Genomic DNA, 19,195 nt, shown 5'->3' with positions numbered 1-19,195 from the left:
CAGCGATATTTACGAATCGGCGATTTTGCCGACTTTGACTCCCATTTTAGGCCAATTACATTATTCCAGTCAACCAAATTCTTAGCTATTTCACTAGTATTACTTCTATTCTATCGATTGAGCACAAGAAATCGCCAAGTCAACTGTTTCAACTACAAAATAAAGTGATCGGAAATTTTTAATTTGGCCAATTTAACACAAAGTTCAAAATATTCCAATTTCAAAATAGGGTCCAGAATGAACAATGTAGGCATTCCTGGCACTAAACTAACATTTCCTCTGTTCATTAGTTATGTTTTGAGGCTTTACAAATAAATTCCATTTTGATTTTTTATTCACATAATGAATTTTTATTCACACCAAAAAATAGAAGATTTACTGTTATGCAATACTGTAATAATTGTATAAATATCATCACCATATTTGTGAATGTATATTAGACCCACCAGCTGATGTGTATTAGACGTGTGAGGTCGTTTGTTTACTCTTGAATATCGGCAAAAATTTAACATTTCTGCTACTTTGAGCTCAGTTTCAAGCCATTTCCAGTGCTAAAACCAATCAAAATCATCTCTATTTCTGTAATATGTCTTCCATTCTATCAAATGAGACCAAGAAATCGCAAATACAACTATAAAAACATACGAAAAAACACTGCAAAGTTGCTGTTTTAATCGAAAAATCATGATTTCATTTTTTTTCTCTCATTATACACAGTGTGCTGCAGGATCTGTTTTATGTGGTGCACACATACCACATAGATGTATTCTCTCATATCTAGGCCCAAATGTACCACTCACAGTTTATCAGAGTGAGCTGAGCTCATGGCGTAGATCTACGGTTTGGACCCTGAACGTAAAGCCGTAGATCTACGGGACGGACCCTGAAAGGGTTAAATATTTTAACTCTGATCCAGGAGGATGTGGGGGTACACATCATCATCTAAGAGTTGAGGATGATTATGGGAATTAAGCGTTAGGAAAATCTTGACAAAGGATTTTGCTGCGTATGTAAAATGTGAATTCGGAAATGAAATCATGCTCAAACCAATCAGACAAAGCCTCAGTCATCCATGTTAAGTGTTAATGCTCTAAATAACTGGCAAAGTTCTTTCGCCTCTGTCTGTAAAGCATAAGGAGTCTTGGAGCAATGACTCTTAGAAGAAAGGTGAAACAATCCTTTGTTACCTTGAATCTAGATGTGTTTTTCTCTTGCTGGTTGGTGCAGATTCTAAAGTTAACCCTTTGAGGGTTGGTAGGCCCTATCCTAAACTTTTTCTCAGGGTTGGAAATTTAAAAAAAAAAAAAAAATATTTCTTATGAAATGATAGAGAATCTTTCCCCGATCATAATGACACCAAAAGTATGAAATTTGATGGAAAACGTACGGAATTATGCTCTCACGAAGTTAGCGGTCTCGATGTTTATGCATCGGTGATTTCACCCACTTTGAGCCCTGTTTTCGGCCAATTCCAATGTACCAGTCAACAAAAATCATAAATATTTCGCTAGAACTCCATTTTTTTTTCTATTGAATGAGTACAAGAAACTACCCATTTACCAATTTCAATTATCCAATAAAGTGGTCAGAAATTGGCAAGTTTGCCAATTTCAGACAAATTTCAAAAGATGCCAATTTCCAAATAGGGTCCAGAAAAAACAAGACAGACATTCCTGGCACTAAAATAACATCTTTTCTGTTCATTAGTCACATCCCCATTTCTTTTGCTTTCCACTTCGAATTTTTCTCACAAAAAAATAGATGATTTACTGTTACGCAGACTACCTGGAGTTTGCCTGGAGAGAGTTCCGGGGGTCAACGCCCCTGCGGCCCGGTCTGTGACCAGGCCTCCTGGTGGATCAGAGCCTGATCAACCAGGCTGTTGCTGCTGGCTGCACGCAAACCAACGTACGAGCCACAGCCCGGATGGTCAGGAACCGACTTTAGGTGCTTGTCCAGTGCCAGCTTGAAGACTGCCAGGGGTCTGTTGGTAATCCCCCTTATGTATGCTGGGAGGCAGTTGAACAGTCTCGGGCCCCTGACACTTATTGTATGGTCTCTTAACGTGCTAGTGACACCCCTGCTCTTCATTGGGGGGATGTTGCATCGTCTGCTCTTCATTGGGGGGATGTTGCATCGTCTGCCAAGTCTTTTGCTTTCGTAGTGAGTGATTTTCGTGTGCAAGTTCGGTACTAGTCCCTCTAGGATTTTCCAGGTGTATATAATCATGTATCTCTCCCGCCTGCGTTCCAGGGAATACAGGTTCAGGAACCTCAAGCGCTCCCAGTAATTGAGGTGTTTTATCTCCGTTATGCGCGCCGTGAAGGTTCTCTGTACATTTTCTAGGTCGGCAATTTCACCTGCCTTGAAAGGTGCTGTTAGTGTGCAGCAATATTCCAGCCTAGATAGAACAAGTGACCTGAAGAGTGTCATCATGGGCTTGGCCTCCCTAGTTTTGAAGGTTCTCATTATCCATCCTGTCATTTTACTAGCAGATGCGATTGATACAATGTTATGGTCCTTGAAGGTGAGATCCTCCGACATGATCACTTCCAGGTTTTTGACGTTGGTGTTTCGCTCTATTTTGTGGCCAGAATTTGTTTTGTACTCTGATGAAGATTTAATTTCCTCGGGTTTACCATATCTGAGTAATTGAAATTTCTCATAATTGAACTTCATATTGTTTTCTGCAGCCCACTGAAAGATTCAGTTGATGTCCGCCTGGAGCCTTGCAGTGTCTGCAATGGAAGACACTGTCATGCAGATTCGGGTGTCATCTGCAAAGGAAGACACGGTGCTGTGGCTGACATCCTTGTCTATGTCGGATATGAGGATGAGGAACAAGATGGGAGCGAGTACTGTGCCTTGTGGAACAGAGCTTTTCACCGTAGCTGCCTCGGACTTTACTCTGTTGACGACTACTCTCTGTGTTCTGTTAGTGAGGAAATTATAGATCCATCGACCGACTTTTCCTGTTATTCCTTTAGCACGCATTTTGTGCTCTATTACGGCATGGTCACACTTGTCGAAGGCTTTTGCGAAGTCTGTATATATTACATCAGCATTCTTTTTATCTTCTAGTGCATTTAGGACCTTGCTGTAGTGATCCAGTAGTTGAGACAGACAGGAGCGACCTGTTCTAAACCCATGTTGCCCTGGGTTGTGTAACTGATGGGTTTCTAGATGGGTGGTGATCTTGCTTCTTAGGTCCCTTTCAAAGATTTTTATGATATGGGATGTTAGTGCTATCGGTCTGTAGTTCTTTGCTGTTGCTTTACTGCCCCCTTTGTGGAGTGGGGCTATGTCTGTTGTTTTTAGTAACTGTGGGACGACCCCCGTGTCCATGCTCCCTCTCCATAGGATGGAAAAGGCTCGTGATAGGGGCTTCTTGCAGTTCTTGATGAACACGGAGTTCCATGAGTCTGACCCTGGGGCAGAGTGCATGGGCATGTCATTCATCGCCTGTTCAAAGTCATTTGGCGTCAGGATAACATCGGATAGGCTTGTGTTAACCAAATTTTGTGGCTCTCATAAAAAATTCATTTTGATCTTCGACTCTGTCTGGTTAGCGGCTTGCTAAAAACTGAGTCATATTGGGACTTGAGTAGCTCACTCATTTCCTTGCTATCATCTGTGTAGGACCCATCTTGTTTAAGTAGGGGCCCAATACTGGATGTTGTTCTCGACTTTGATTTGGCATAGGAGAAGAAATACTTTGGGTTTCTTTCGATTTCATTTATGGCTTTTAGTTCTTCCCGCGATTCCTGACTCCTATAAGATTCCTTTAGCTTGAGTTCGATGCTTGCTATTTCTCTGACCAGTGTCTCCCTACGCATTTCAGATATATTGACCTCTTTTAGCCGCTCTGTTATTCTTTTCCGTCGCCTGTAAAGGGAGCGCCTGTCTCTTTCTATTTTACATCTACTCCTCCTTTTTCTTAGAGGAATAAGCCTTGTGCATACATCGAGTGCCACCAAGTTAATCTGTTCTAGGCATACGTTGGGGTCTGTGTTGCTTAGTATATCTTCCCAGCTTATATCGGTTAGGACTTGGTTTACTTGGTCCCACTTTGTTTTTGTTATTGAAGTTGAATTTGGTGAATGCTCCCTCATGACTAATCTCATTATGTCGGTCTGGGGCTCCGCGCATACATGTCTGAACCTCAATTATGTTGTGATATGAGTATATTGTTTTTGATATGGTGACATTTCTTATCAGATCATCATTGTTAGTGAAGATGAGGTCTAGTGTATTCTCCAGTCTAGTAGGCTCTATTATTTGCTGGTTTAACCCTTTCAGGGTCCAAGGCCAAAATCTGAAGTGGTGCCCCAGTGTTCAAGAATTTTCAAAAAAAAATTTTTTTATTTTTTTTCTTATGAAATGGTAGAGAATCTTTTTGTGAATGTAATAAAACAAAAAGTACGAAATTTGATGGAAAATTGACGAAATTATGCTCTCGTGAATTTTGATGTGTCAGCGATATTTACGAATCGGCTATTTTGCCGACTTTGACTCCCATTTTAGGCCAATTACATTATTCCAGTCAACCAAATTCTCAGCTATTTCACTAGTATTACTTCTATTTTATCGATTGAGCAAAAGAAATCGCCAAGTCAACTGTTTCAACTACAAAATAGTGACCGGAAATTGGTAATTTGGCCAATTTAACAAAGTTCAAAATATTCCAATTTCAAAATAGGGTCCAGAATAAACAATGTAGGTATTCCTGGCACTAAACTAACATTTCCTCTGTTCATTAGTTATGTTTTGAGGCTTTACAAATAAATTCCATTTTGATTTTTTATTCACATAATGAATTTTTATTCACACCAAAAAATAGAAGATTTACTGTTATGCAATATTGTAATAATTGTATAAATATCATCACCACATTTGTGAATGTATATTAGACCCACCAGCTGGCATGTATTAGACGTGTGAGGTCGTTTGTTTACTCTTGAACATTGGCAAAAATTTAACATTTCCGCCACTTTGAGCTCAACTTCAAGCCATTTCCAGTGCTAACACCAATCAAAATTATCTCTATTTCTGTAATATGTCTTCCATTCTATCAAATGAGACCAAGAAATCACAAATACAACTATAAAAAACATACGAAAAAACACTGCAAAGTCGCTGTTTTAATCGAAAATCATGGTCTCGGTTTTTTTTCTCTCATTATACACAGTGTGCTGCAGGATTTGTTTTATGTGGTGCACACATACCACATAGATGTATTCTCTCATATCTAGGCCCAAATTTACCACTCACAGTTTATCAGAGTGAGCTGAGCTCATGATGTAGATCTACGGTTTGGACCCTGAACGTAAAGCCGTAGATCTACGGGACGGACCCTGAAAGGGTTAAATTGAATTTTGTGCAGAGATTTAAAAGCTCGTGTGAATTTTCATCAGAGCTGCCTCCTGGTGTTATTACTGCAACAATATTATTTGCTATATTCCTCCATTTTAGGTGCCTTAAGTTGAAATCCCCCAGGAGCAAGATGTTGGGTGCAGGAGCTGGAAGATTTTCCAGACAGTGGTCAATTTTTAACAGCTGTTCCTGGAATTGCTGGGATGTTGCATCCGGAGGCTTGTAGACTACCACAATGACTAGGTTTTGGTTCTCGACCTTTACTGCTAAAACTTCCACTACATCATTTGAGGCATTTAGCAGTTCTGTGCAAACAAGTGACTCTGCAATGTACAGGCCAACCCCCCCCCCCCCTTTTGCCTGTTCACTCTGTCACATCTGTATAGGTTGTAACCTGGGATCCATATTTCGTTGTCCAAGTGATCCTTTATGTGGGTCTCGGTGAAAGCCGCGAACATTGCCTTTGCCTCTGCAAGCAGTCCACGGATGAAAGGTATTTTGTTGTTTGTTGCTGGCTTTAGACCCTGTATATTTGCAAAGAAGAATGTCATCGGACTGGTGGTATTGTTGGTACTGGGGGGGGATTTTTTCTCCGGCATTAGTATCTGTATCTGTTGGTTTGGAGTGGAGGCCATCGACTGTGGTTCCACTCCAGGAATGACTGGATTTGGTGTACGATTTCTGCCATTTCCTACCAGTTTTTTTTCCTTCCTGGCACTAAAAAACCTCTCCCTCTTGAGTGGCTGTGGCTACCCAGGTTTTCCCATGGCCTGGATGTTTTTTATCTTTTTGTACCCTTTAGATGGTGTGCCTGGCAATTTAAGTTATAGCACAGTCTTTCCTGTACTGAAGAGGTACACATTTCAGGGTGAAAAAGCTTACAGGAAGGGAGTTTGCATTTTCCTGTTGTCATATGGGCATGGCATTTTCTAGGGTGGTCATAGTTGCACGTCCCGTGTGTTTTTCCAGATTTCCCATGTCTGCAGATACCAAGTGCATAGTATGTGCACAGGCTTGGTTTCCGTTTGCCTTGGGTTTCTGTGACTGTATTCCCTGTTGGTGCATGTTTCCCTGTCTTATTCCTATCCTCCCTAGCACCAACAATGGAGCTCCCACCAGTTGTTTTTGGTAATATATCCTCACTATAGCTAGTGGAGTCCTCTTGTTTGCTATTTCCTGTGGTATTTCTAGTTTGCAATAGTGTAGTTTGCATTAGTGTAGAAATGGTATAAATAATATCAGTGCACTTGTGAAAGAATATTACTCACCAGTTGATGTGTATTGGATGCATAGCATGATTTACTTACTTTTGAACTTTGGCAAAAATCGAACATTTCTGCTAATTTGAGCTCAATTTCAAGGTACTTTTCATTGTGAAACCAATCAAAATCATCTCAATTTCCATAATATGTCTTCCATTCTATAAAATGAGACCAGGAAAACTAGAATACAACCATAATTAACATGAAAATACACTGCAAAGTCGCTGTTTTAAAGCAAAAACACGGTCGGAGTTTTTTTTTCTCATTATGCACTGTGCTGCAGGATTTTTTTTTATACTGTGCACACTGACCACATAGACCCATTCTTTCATATGTAGGCCTACCAGCTTTCTCTCGCTAGATTTGAAAGCGCTAGAATTTATGCGTACTAGTATGGCACCAACCCTGGCATGCAAGCCATACTAGTACAGCACCTACCCTGAAAGGGTTAAACATCCTGAGGCTTGTCACCCTCAAAAATGATTTCCTCCAATTATGCTGGGAAGATTTCTGACACCAGTGTGATTAGCAGATGCACTATCACTGCTTAATTTGAGCAGTTTAGCAGTTTAAAACTAGAACAAGCCAGCACTAGATGCTCACTATTTCAGGCTTTCATTTGTCATCTCACTGTATAACAAGGCTTGCTTGCTCCATGATCATAATGAAATTATATGGTTTACTTTTTTTGCTGCTGATTTCACTCTAATTTTTCTTTCTTATTCAGCTGTTGTGACCTATTTGGCATTCTCTTCAGGTCACAACCTGTTGTAAACTAATTAAACAAACTTTTATCTTATTATTTTTAATTGTATGAATTATTGCTTTGAGACCAAAGGCTTGTGCATCACTTTTAAGCTTATCTAGTACAGGTGGGCCACTCTTTACAGCCTTTTGCTAATAAAGCAGTTTTCAGTTATACCCATTCTTCTTTTATTCAGACTTCCTACAATAAATGTTCACCACTCCACTCGCTATAAGCTAAGGAAGAAACTATTTTATGGTAATATGTGTACTGTATATGCATTTTTTAGGCCTAGCTCTGTTGTTCACTTAATATATGATAGTGTAAATGTGTTATCAGGCTTTTATATGCATTTGAAAGTGAAAAAGGGTACGTTTCATATTACAACGATTTTTGCCTTATAGCAGTAGCCTGGAAACTAATCTGCTGTATAAGTGGGGCCCTCCTGTACGTAATTGTATAACTTAATATTTTTTAAATACAGTATGTCCTCCATTTAATGTGCCTCGTTTAACAGATTTTGGAAATATGGAACAGAATCTGCAAGGCCAGGAGATTTGACAACAGTAGATAAAGTCCTATGGTTGCAGAATAGTTCCTTATTTTTATAGTCGCAGAAACAATGTTCACCACAATTGCCATTACTTGCCACCCACTCCCCCTAATTTATCCATTAAATACATACAGGGTTTACTGTACTTAGACATTTATGTTTGCTCTTTTGGCATCTCCAGCATCACTCTTATTCTTGCATTCCATGGTTAGTATTCAAAGATGTTGATTAAAAGTTGATTTGCTAACATATGACAATGGCATATGGAAAGCTGGCAGCATGGGAGGCTTACATAGTGAGACTGGGCCTTTCCTCTAAGAACAGTGGCCTTGCCTGGAAGCTGATTGTAAGGCAAAGGTGATAGATCCAATGATGTTCCATGTTTTCCCCCAAAATCTTTGCCATGCTGTTAAAGTTTCATAACATGCAAATTTGTCACAATTTCAAGTGTTTTCACATAATGGGTTCAAATGCATATTATTTAGAAATCTCTTATACAGTGGACCCCTGGTTTGCGACATTAATCCGTTCCTGAGAGCTCATCGTAAACCAAAATTATCGAAAAGCGAATCAATTTTCCCCATAAGAAATAATGGAAATCAAATTAATCCGTGCGAGACACCCAAAAGTATGAAAAAAAAAAATTTACCACATGAAATATTAAGCTTAATGCACACAAACTGAAGACATGCACAGTTTGTAGTATACTAACAATAGAATACATGACACTTACCTTTAATGAAGATCTGGTGATGATTGATGGGATGGTAGGAGGGGAGAGTGTCGAAGTTGTTAATGTTTAGAAGGGGAATCCCCTTCCAATAGGACTTGAGGTAGCAAGTCCTTTTCCGGGGTTACTTCCCTTCTTTTAATGCCACTAGGACCATCTTGAGTCACTGGCATCCTCACCATGCCTAATCACACTATGTATGCCACTACGATTCTTAAATCTTTCAAACCAGCCTTTGCTGGCCTTAAATTCACTCGCATCACCACTAGTTGCAGGCAATTTCTTTACCAAATTGTCATGCAGCTGCCTAGCCTTTTCACAAATGATTGCTTGAGAGATGCTATCTCCTGCTGTCTGTTTTTCATTTATCCACACCAATAAGTCTCTCAGCATCTAACACTTATGGTCGCTGTTTTGTAATCACAGTTGCACCTTTTGCAACAACAGCTTCCTTGATTGCTGTTTTCCTGGTCACTATAGTAGAGATGGTTGATTGGGGTTTTGTATACAACCTGGCCAGCTCCGACACACGCACTCCACTTTCGTACTTTGCAATTATCTTTCTTCATTTCAATAGTCATTAGCACCCTTTTTCTCGAAGGGTTGGCACTAGAAGCTTTCTTGGGGCCCACGGTGACTTATTTTGCAGAAACAAGCACCAAAAACACTGATAATATGGAATGTACTGAATGTATCCTTAGATGCAAGCACACTGGCTGGCTTGTAAACACTGGCACACAAGTGGACACGTCTCGGACGAATCGTATACCAGGTTTTTTAACGGGAACCGAGGCAAAATTTTTGCGTTAAAATGCATCGAATACCGGATTTATCGGATACAGATGGCATCGCGAACCGGGGGTCCACTGTATATGCATTACTGCTGATAGAAAGACAGGATGTTGTTATAGCATATGAAAGAAATAATAAAATTTGCATATACAGTGTATATGTTGTAGTTGAATACGTGTACTAAGATCTGTCTTATGTTTCAGGTGTCCAGTGGGCGAGGCTACACACTTATGGAGCTACTTAAGGGCTCTGGCGAATTCTGCAAGGCACAATATCACATCAAATAAACAAGAAAGAAACCTGCTTATGCTAATCTAAGTGTGCATTGTCTGAGTGTCCGTGTGAATAGTGGGAGACTGAACTCGGTGATGGGGTAAAGTGAAGGCCTGAAAATAAGCGGGTCCTCTGTGGCTACGTTATCGTCTGTAATTGCTGCTGCCGTTGCTGCCGCCCTTCTGCTTTGTGGTCTTTCGGCCTAAGTAGCAAAGGAGAGATCCCTATCTTCGGCAGCACTTTCGGCAAAATCAAAATTGGGGATCACCGCCATACTGTATATGGTGGAGGAAGCTTGAGCTCTGATTGTTGCCTCCCTACCAGTCCTTTCCTTCACTAGCTCCATCCTGTTCAAGCTTTTTACCATTTAAGTTTTATCTGTGAAGAGCCAAAGTGAGTGTGTTCTAATTGTGTGTATATATAGTGTGATTGTGGAACAGTGTATAATATCAGATTACAGCATTTTTTTATAAATACACAATATACATATATATATATACACAGTATATATATATATAATTTATATATTTGTAAATTTGAGAAGGGATCTCACAACTTCATCCCAAGTTTAGAAGTCTCCCCAGGTGGAAGATTCTCTACCACGTGAGATTATTATTCATTGCCATCTTTTCTTATTGTCACCTTAAAAAGCTGTACTTCAAAAGCTCTGCCTGAAAAATCACAAGTGCAAGAGTATACATTACTACTGGCCTATAGTTTTTTAAGAGCGTTATGAGTGCAAATAGTGCAAACATGAGATCAAAGAGCATCAGACCTGCCCCTTCAGAAATTGAATACAAGAATATGCGCTTCCTCATCACAGATCGACCCACTGACGCAACCATGCAGAGCTATATTGAGGTAAGGAATATCATCTTTGAAAAAATTCTTGGTTGTGCTGTGAATGGTTATTTATTGTGGCATATTCTTTTATTGACTAACTTTACACAAAAGTGCTTGTAACTGGAGTGAAGGGGATGGTTATCTGTGTTATGACTGCATGGATCTGGAATTTTTAGTGAAGATATGTTACTATATATGGGAGCAAGGGGCTAGTACCCCATTCTCCTGCATAAATTACTAAATTTAGAAAGAGAAACTTTCGTTTTTCTTTTTTGGGTCACCCTGTCTCGGATACAGCTGGATTGCTGAAGGATGTTACTGTACAGTGGAACCTCGGTTGCTGAATTTAATTCGTTCCAGATGCCGATTCGACAACCAAAATGGATAACAACCAAAGCAATTCTTCCGTTGAAGAATAATGTAAATAGAATTAATCCGTTCCAGACCCCAAATGACAATATAATTTATGAAAAAATGTACTAAATACTACATAAAACTGTAAAAATGAATACTGAAAGAAACTTTAACTGAAATAATGTACAGTAAAGGAAAATTTAACAGCCTGTCAAAGGAGAGGTAATGGCATACTGGAAGCAGGAGGTGGAGAAGAGGGGGGGGGGGTATGTTACTAGGAAGGAGAATCGCCTAATGATTTCAGTCACCACCTGGTGGTTTTTTCTTTGTCTCTTTTTCACCACTAACACCTTGTTCTGGCTCGCTGGTCTTGCTAAAAGCCTGTCCAGTGAGGTTTATTTCAGGGTCTGCTTTAGTACTTGTTTAAATTGAGACTTTGTGTCATTGTACATGTTAGACTGACGGATGGCCACTGGTTATTCTGGATGGTATTTTTCAGCAAACTCCTGCACTTCAAGCTAATTAGCACACATTTCCTTGACAAGTGAAATGTGCACATCATCCCTTCTCTCCTCTTCCTCTGATGACAGCTCCTTTGCTGCAGTCTAATGCTGCTGTTTCTGAAGGTCCAAAAGGTCTTCTGTGGGCGTTCAATTCGATGCTCCTCCACCAACTCCTCCACATTATATTCAGTCACCTCTAGGCCCAAGGTCTTCCCCAGGGACACACTATCCTTTACTTGTTCAGGCTCACCTTCAAAGTCTTCAAATTCCATGGCTGCCACAAAGTCAGGACACAGTTTCCTCCATGCTGACTGCATGGTCCTGGAAGACGCATCCCGCCAGGCTTTGTCTGTAAGCCTCAAGCTGGTGAGGATATTAAAATTGTCCTTCCAGAACTCCCTGAGGGTTAAATTTGTTTCTGAAGTCACTTCAAAGTACCTTTCAAAAAGTGCTTTGGTATAGAGTTTCTTGGTTAGAAATGACTTGTTGGTCCATGGACTGGATGAGAGTGGTGGTGTTATGAGGCAAGAACTTCAGTTATAAAACTGAGCTCCTCCAGCAACTTGTTTTTCAAGCTTGGACAGTGAGCAGGAGCATTATCCAAAAGTAAAAGGGCCCTGAGTAGCAATTGTTTTTTAATGAGGTACTTTTTGACAGTGGGAGCAAAGACTTAATGAACCCACTTAACAAAAAAAATTCTTGTTAACCAAGACAGTGGCCCTCCACATTACAACCAATTTGCTTTCCATAATACGTATTGGTCTTCTTAAAAACTCATGGCTTTTTGGAATGATAAACAAGTAAGGGCTTCAGTTTCAAGTCCCTCACTTGCATTACCACAGAATAACAGTGAGACTGTCTTTCATTGGCCTGTGTCCTGGCATTGACTTCCTCTTTAGTTATGTAAGTTGTCTTGGGCATCATCTTCCAGAAGAGGCCTGTCTCGTCACAAATGCATGTTGGGGGAGAAATCCCTTGGCCTCTACGTACACTTGGAATTCAGTACAGCCTCTTCTCACTTAGTGACATACTCGTTTACCGACCACTTAGATTTACGACCAGCTATCCTGTTTACCAGCCACTCGGACTTACTACCAGCTCTCCAACCAGCATGCAAACCTAAGTAATGTATATTAGAGCTGATTTCCTTTATTCTGTTTATTACAGTATACAGTACACTACTGTATAAACATTTAAAAATGTACTAAAAATGTCAGATGGTGCAAAGGTGACGTTAAAAAAAATATCGAAAGATGGTTGACACAAGCCTACTGCCAGTATAGTATTGTCTTCGCTTAATGACCAATTTGCTCACCGACCTGCTCTTAGGATTGGATCCTCGTCGTTAAGTGAGGAGAGGCTGTAACATACTTTCAACAGCTACTTTGTCAGCACTGGCAGCCTCCCCATGCCTAGCCACACTATGACTGCCATTTCTTTTCTTAAAATTATCACACCGACCCCTACTGCTCTTGAAAGATTACATTTCAGCACTTTTTTTTTTCTTTTTTTATTATTCCACATTGTCGTGCAACTGCCTTGCTTTTTCACAAACAGTGGCCTCTGAGACACTATCGCCGTGTAAATGTTTTTAGTTTATCCCAATCAACAAAGTGTTTTTAACCTCCTCAAAAATTTGTGGCCTTTGCCTTAATATCACTTTTGCAAGGTCAGCTGCTTTAATTTTTTTTCCTTTGGCCCAGTATCGTGCTGATAGTAGATGCTGATTCTCCATAAAGTTTTGCTATATCAGCCACATGGAGCCTATCTTCATACTCTCAAATAACTTCTTTTTTAAGCTCAGTAAAGCTTTTTACAACTTTTCTTTTTGCTTTAACCCTTTGAGGGTCGCCATGCCCTCTCAGAGACTTGTTCTCAAGGTTGCCAAAATTTAAAAAAAAAAAAAAAAATTCTCATGAGAAGATAGAGAATCTTTTCCCGATCATAATGACACCAAAAGTATGAAATTTGCTGGAAAACTTACGGAATTATGCTCTCGTGAAGTTAGCGGTCTCGACGATGTTTACGCATCGGCGATTTTGCCCACTTTGAGCCCTATTTTCGGCCAATTCCAGTGTACTAGTCGACAAAAATCATAATTATTTCGCTAGAACTCCGTTTTTTCTATCGAATGAGTACAAGAAACCACCCATTTACCGATTTCAACTATCCAATCAAGTGGTCAGAATTTAGCAATTTTGCCAATTTCACACAAATTTCAAAAGATGCCAATTTCCAAATAGGGCCCAGAATAAACAAGAAAGACATTCCTGGCACTAAAATAACATTTCCTCTGTTCATTAGTCACATCCCCATGCCCCTCTTACATTTCTTTTGCTTTTCACTTTGAACTTTTATTCTCACAAAAAATAGAAGATTTACTGTTATGCAGACTACTGTATTAGTGTAGAAATGGTATAAATAATACCAGCACACTTGTGAAAGAATATTAGATTCATCAGTTGACGTGTATTGGACGCTTGGCATGATTTGTTTACTTTTGAACTTCGGCAAAAATCGAACATTTCTGCTACTTTGAGCTCAATTTCAAGGTACTTTTCACTGTGAAACCAATCAAAATCATCTCAATTTCTGTAATATGTCTTCCATTCTATAAAATAAGATCAGGAAAACTAGAATACAACCATAAATACCATATGAAAATACAGTACAAAGTCGCTGTTTTAAACCAAAAACAGTCCGTACTAGTACGGCTGAAACCTCGAAAGGGTTAATATCTCTATCTTCTTTGGCCCTATGATGGCTTATCTAACAATAAAGAATTGCACCAAAACTGCAGAATAACAAAAAAGTTCACAAGATCCACAGGAAGAGCTCAAAAGGTGTTTACAGCATGCGTGTTAGTGGCTGATTTAAACACATGCTTTTGACTGTTTGATCATGTGATCCGAGCCGCTTTGTCGACAACCAAGAGCACGTATGAAAACCAGGACATGTTTTTCTCATTCTTCATTTGAAAACAGACTTGTTCGACAAGTAAGGCATTCAACAACCAAAGTTCCACTGCACGATTCTCTTAAATAAAAAAAACTTCATGTATTGTCAGAAGGACTAAGAATTTGAGGAAAGTACAGTATGGCACAAAGTAACACTAATGAATGCATACTCTGTTTCCATGATCAGTTTTGACTCCCAGAAAATAACTATAATGGATTAATGAAGAGGAAGGGGTGTTTGTGTAAATGAAAATCCTTTGCACTGATGTGTGCTTGATGCAGCAGCTCAGGTCTGCTGTACTGATACTACTGGATATGGACAAGTGTGCCATGCAATGAACTTCATCATTTACATCGATGACACTACTGGACATACTAAAAAAAATAAAGTCGTACATTTTCTTCTAAAAAAAAAAGTTAAAAATACAGTACATTGCAGTTCAAAGATTTTTTTCTTAATTTCATCTATTACACAGAAGAGGTAAGAAATCAGATATTGTTCACTGGTGACTGATTACACATTAGTTCAAATTTCTGCTTAACACTGATTTGCACTTCTTGGGATCTTCCATTGTTAATAACTGCACTTTGATAGTGAGAAAAAGTACTGAATCTGGAAAATTGAATGACTATAGTGCGCTCTCAGACCTGATGCGGATTGGTTCAGCGGCCATGCTTGCCTGGGAATAATTAAAACATCTGCACGCAAATACGTTGGATGTGGTTTGCTGTATTGATGGCACTGATGGACACCACCTGTCCTGACAAATGTGTGATGTAACTGACTTGGTCCTTTGCATTAGTGGTTCTACCAGACACCACCATGCAAGGGACTTCAGAGCCTTTAACTGGACAAAAAATTTTTCCATTATACCGAAACTCTACTTGTAATAATGTTGGTAGAATTGCCGACAATATGTAAAGTGACTCAAGAAATCGTAATGACACGATTGCAAATAAACCATACCCCCGGCCGGGATTGAACCCGCGGTCATAGTCTCAAAACTCCAGCCCGTCGCGTTAGCCACTAGACCAGCTAGCCACAATAAGATTCATCCAACTAGGTATATTTCTACACCATAGGAAAGTTAGCACAGGCACCTCTGTGACCACAAATGCAAGTTTTTACAGACGAATCTCCAGCTAGCGTGGCCGTGACGAACTCTAGCTCAAGTCCCTTCACTGCCGTCAACATGACTCAAGAAATCGTAATGACACGATTGCAAATAAACCATACCCCCGGCCGGGATTTGTGGTCACAGAGGTGCCTGTGCTAACTTTCCTATGGTGTAGAAATATACCTAGTTGGATGAATCTTATTGTGGCTAGCTGGTCTAGTGGCTAACGCGACGGGCTGGAGTTTTGAGACTCTATGACCGCGGGTTCAATCCCGGCCGGGGGTATGGTTTAATATGTAAAGTAAAAGGACACAAGTGCAACTAATGTGACATTTTATTGTGGCAACGTTTTGCTCTCCAGGAGCTTTGTCGAGCTTTGACAAAGCTCCTGGAGAGCGAAGCGTTGCCACAATAAAATGTCACATTAGTTGCACTTGTGTCCTTTTACTTGAAAATCTACTTCACGGGGTCCATTATACTGAGGTATTACTGCACTTCAGTAGTTGTGAATGAAATTCTTAAATGTGCCTTTGAATATTGTATTTACTTTTCATGAATGTGTATAAAGGGCCTCAGCCTCTACTTCAGACAAGTCCATAGTCCCACTACTTAAACCTTGTTTAACTTCCAACTAATCCAAAAAATTTATACATTTAGTCTGTCCTGTGCCATTATAAAATGACAAAAAGGAGGGGGAGAGCCAAAATTCAGGTTAGGAGAAAAGAGATCAGGTTAGGCAACTGAGGTCAGATTGCCGGGAGGAGGGGGGGTCATATTGTGGGGGAGAAGCCTGATTGTGATGGGGGGGGGGGTACCAGCGGTTAACTTGATGGGTGTATCATTGTTTTTAGGAGGATGTTCTCCAAGGGCTCTTTGCTGATCAAAGTTCTTACTCTTCAAATATGAACAGAAAACAGATTCAACATGCTTCAACAACAACAGAATACAACAGGTGAGTTACTGTAAGAGGACAAAGGAAACATTTAAAACATACATAGACAAAAGTAAATAAGAGCTGTGTCTTGTATTAACCCCTTTCAGTGGCCATCGCGTAGAACTAAGTCATTGAGGCCAGGGCCCCTTGTGTAGATTTGCATGATGAGCACAGCTAGCTCATCATGCTAAGTGGTAAATATAGACTAAGTAGTAAATATTGGCCTGGACTGAGAGAATGGGTCTGTGGTGTGTGTGCATACATGCACACGTGCAGCATAAAAAAAAAAATTCCTGCCCCCACACTGCATGATGGGAAAAGCAAAACTGACAGTATGTTTGGTTTAAAATAGCAACTTGAGTTGTTTTCAAGGATGGTCTTTGATTTTATTAGTAGTTTCTTGGTATTTAATAGACTGGAGGACATACTTTTGAATTGGAGATGATTTTGATCTGTTTAACCCTTTCAGGGTCCGTCCCGTAGATCTACGGCTTTACATTCAGGGTCCAAACCGTAGATCTACGCCATGAGCTCAGCTCACTGATAAACTGTGAGTGCTAAATTTGGGCCTGGATATGAGAGAATACATCTATGTGGTATGTGTGCACCACATGAAACAAATCCTGCAGCACACTGTGTATAATGAGAGAAAAAAAAACTGAGACCGTGATTTTCGATTAAAACAGCGACTTTGTTTTTTCGTATGTTTTTTATAGTTGTATTTGCGATTTCTTGTCTCATTTGATAGAATGGAAGACATACGTATTACAGAAATAGAGATGATTTTGATTGGTTTTAGCACTGGAAATGGCTTGAAACCAAGCTCAAAGTAGCGGAAATGTTAAATTTTTGCCGATATTCAAGAGTAAACAAACAACCTCGCACGTCTAATACACAAATGTGGTGGTGATATTTATACAATTATTACAATATTGCATAACAGTAAATCTATTTTTTGGTGTGAATAAAAATTCATTATGTGAATAAAAAATCAAAATGGAATTTATTTGTAAAGCCTCAAAATGTAACTAATGAACAGAGGAAATGTTAGTTTAGTGCCAGGAATACCTACATTGTTTATTCTGGGCCCTATTTTGAAATTGGAATATTTTGACCTTTGAGTTAAATTTGCCAAATTACCAATTTCCGATCACTTTATTTTGTAGTTGAAACAGTTGACTTGGCGATTTCTTGTGCTCAATCGATAGAATAGAAGTAATACTAGTGAAATAGCTAAGAATTTGATCGCCTGGAATAATGTAATTGGCCTAAAATGGGAGTCAAAGTCGGCAAAATCGCCGAATCGTAAATATCGCTGACACATTAAAATTCGCGAGAGCATAATTTCGTCAATTTTCCATCAAATTTCGTACTTTGTTTTATTACCTTCACAAAAAGATTCTCTACCATTTCATAAGAAAAAAATGACAATTTTTTTTTTTTTTTTTTTTTGAAAAGTCTTGGACACTGGGGCACCACTTCAGATTTTGGCCTTGGACCCTGAAAGGGTTAAAGACGAAGTAGCTTGAAATTGGGCTCTCAGTAGTGGCAATTAAACTTTTTGCCTATTTTTCTGAAGATGGTTGAGGCTCCCATCCATCCCTCACTGGTTTTATGGGTTTGATTGTTGGGATGCCATAAATCACGACCAATAATTCTTAGTTATTTTTATTATCCGAGAAAGGGTAAAACTTCTATTTTTGTGTGATTATGAATTAAAAATGGAATGCAATTTTAATATAGGAGAGGCCTGGGGACAGGAAATTTTTTAGTGCCAGCAATATCTACATTGTTTATTTTCATTCTATTTTGAAATTGGTATCTTTGGTATCAGTGCTCCAAGGCACTGTCCAGGCATCTCTGCTGTTTCTTATCCTCATAGCAGACTTAGATAAAAACACCCAGCACACTGTTATATTGTCATTTGCAGATGACACTAATATAAGCATGAAAGTCACTATGGTAGAGGACACTGAAAAAGTACAGGAAGACATAAACAGGACTTTCCAGTGGACAGTGGAGAACATGACGTTCAGTGGTGATAAGTTCCAGCTGCTTAGGTAGGGAAAGAAGGAAGAACTCAAACTGAACACTATATACAAAACTCAAGCGGGTCACCAGATAGAACGTAAGGAACATGTAAAAGACTTGGGAATAATTATGTCAGCAGACCTTTCTTTTGAAGACCATAACAAGACGAAGATAATGATGGCCAGGAAGATGATGGGGTGGGTATTGAGAACTTTCAAAACAGGAGCTAGTGCTCCCTCACTTAGAATATTGCTCAGTGCTGAAGGCCCCATTCAGAGCAGGAGAAATATTGGAGCTGGAACAAATAGAGATCGTTTACGGCTCACATTGAGCCTGTAAAGCACCTAAACTACTGGGAATGCCTGCAAGTCTTGAACGTGTATTCATTGGAGTGGAGGAGAGAGAGATGCATGATAATATATGTGGAAAGTACTCGAGGGCCTGGTCTCAAATCTGCACACTGCCATGACAACATACTGGAGTGAGAGATGTGGGAGGTAGTTTAAAATTAACCCAGTGAGGAGCAGGGGTGCGGTGGGGACAATAAGGGAACACTATATCAACATCCGGGGTCCCAGACCCCAGAAAATATCAGAAACATGACTGGGACAAGTGTAGAAGCCTTCAAGAGGAAACTGGACTAGTATCTTCAGGTGCCAGATCAACCAGGCTGTGATGGATATGTGGGGCAGTGGGTCTCCAGCAGCAACAGCCTAGTTGACCTGGC

The 19,195-nt window shown here is 39.7% G+C and overlaps 1 protein-coding gene across 4 annotated transcripts in view; it reads left to right on the top strand.

The window, feature by feature from the left end:
- The window catches only part of PRL-1 (PRL-1 phosphatase), a 434,055-nt gene that overhangs the window by 346,088 nt on the left and 68,772 nt on the right, over positions 1 to 19,195 (top strand). For 3 of the 4 annotated variants that reach the window (XM_070096918.1, XM_070096909.1, XM_070096928.1), the window contains exon 2: positions 9,659 to 10,589. The exons of the other annotated variant lie outside the window; for it this stretch is intronic. In XM_070096918.1, the coding sequence (XP_069953019.1) occupies positions 10,461 to 10,589 (129 nt within the window). In that variant the 5' untranslated portion in view covers positions 9,659 to 10,460. The remainder of the gene's footprint in view (positions 1 to 9,658; positions 10,590 to 19,195) is intronic. 4 annotated transcript variants of the gene reach the window in all.

Source organism: Cherax quadricarinatus, chromosome 4, assembly GCF_038502225.1.
Source record: "Cherax quadricarinatus isolate ZL_2023a chromosome 4, ASM3850222v1, whole genome shotgun sequence".
NCBI classification, from domain to species: domain Eukaryota; kingdom Metazoa; phylum Arthropoda; class Malacostraca; order Decapoda; family Parastacidae; genus Cherax; species Cherax quadricarinatus.
This window is presented reverse-complemented; position numbering and strand designations above follow the sequence as displayed.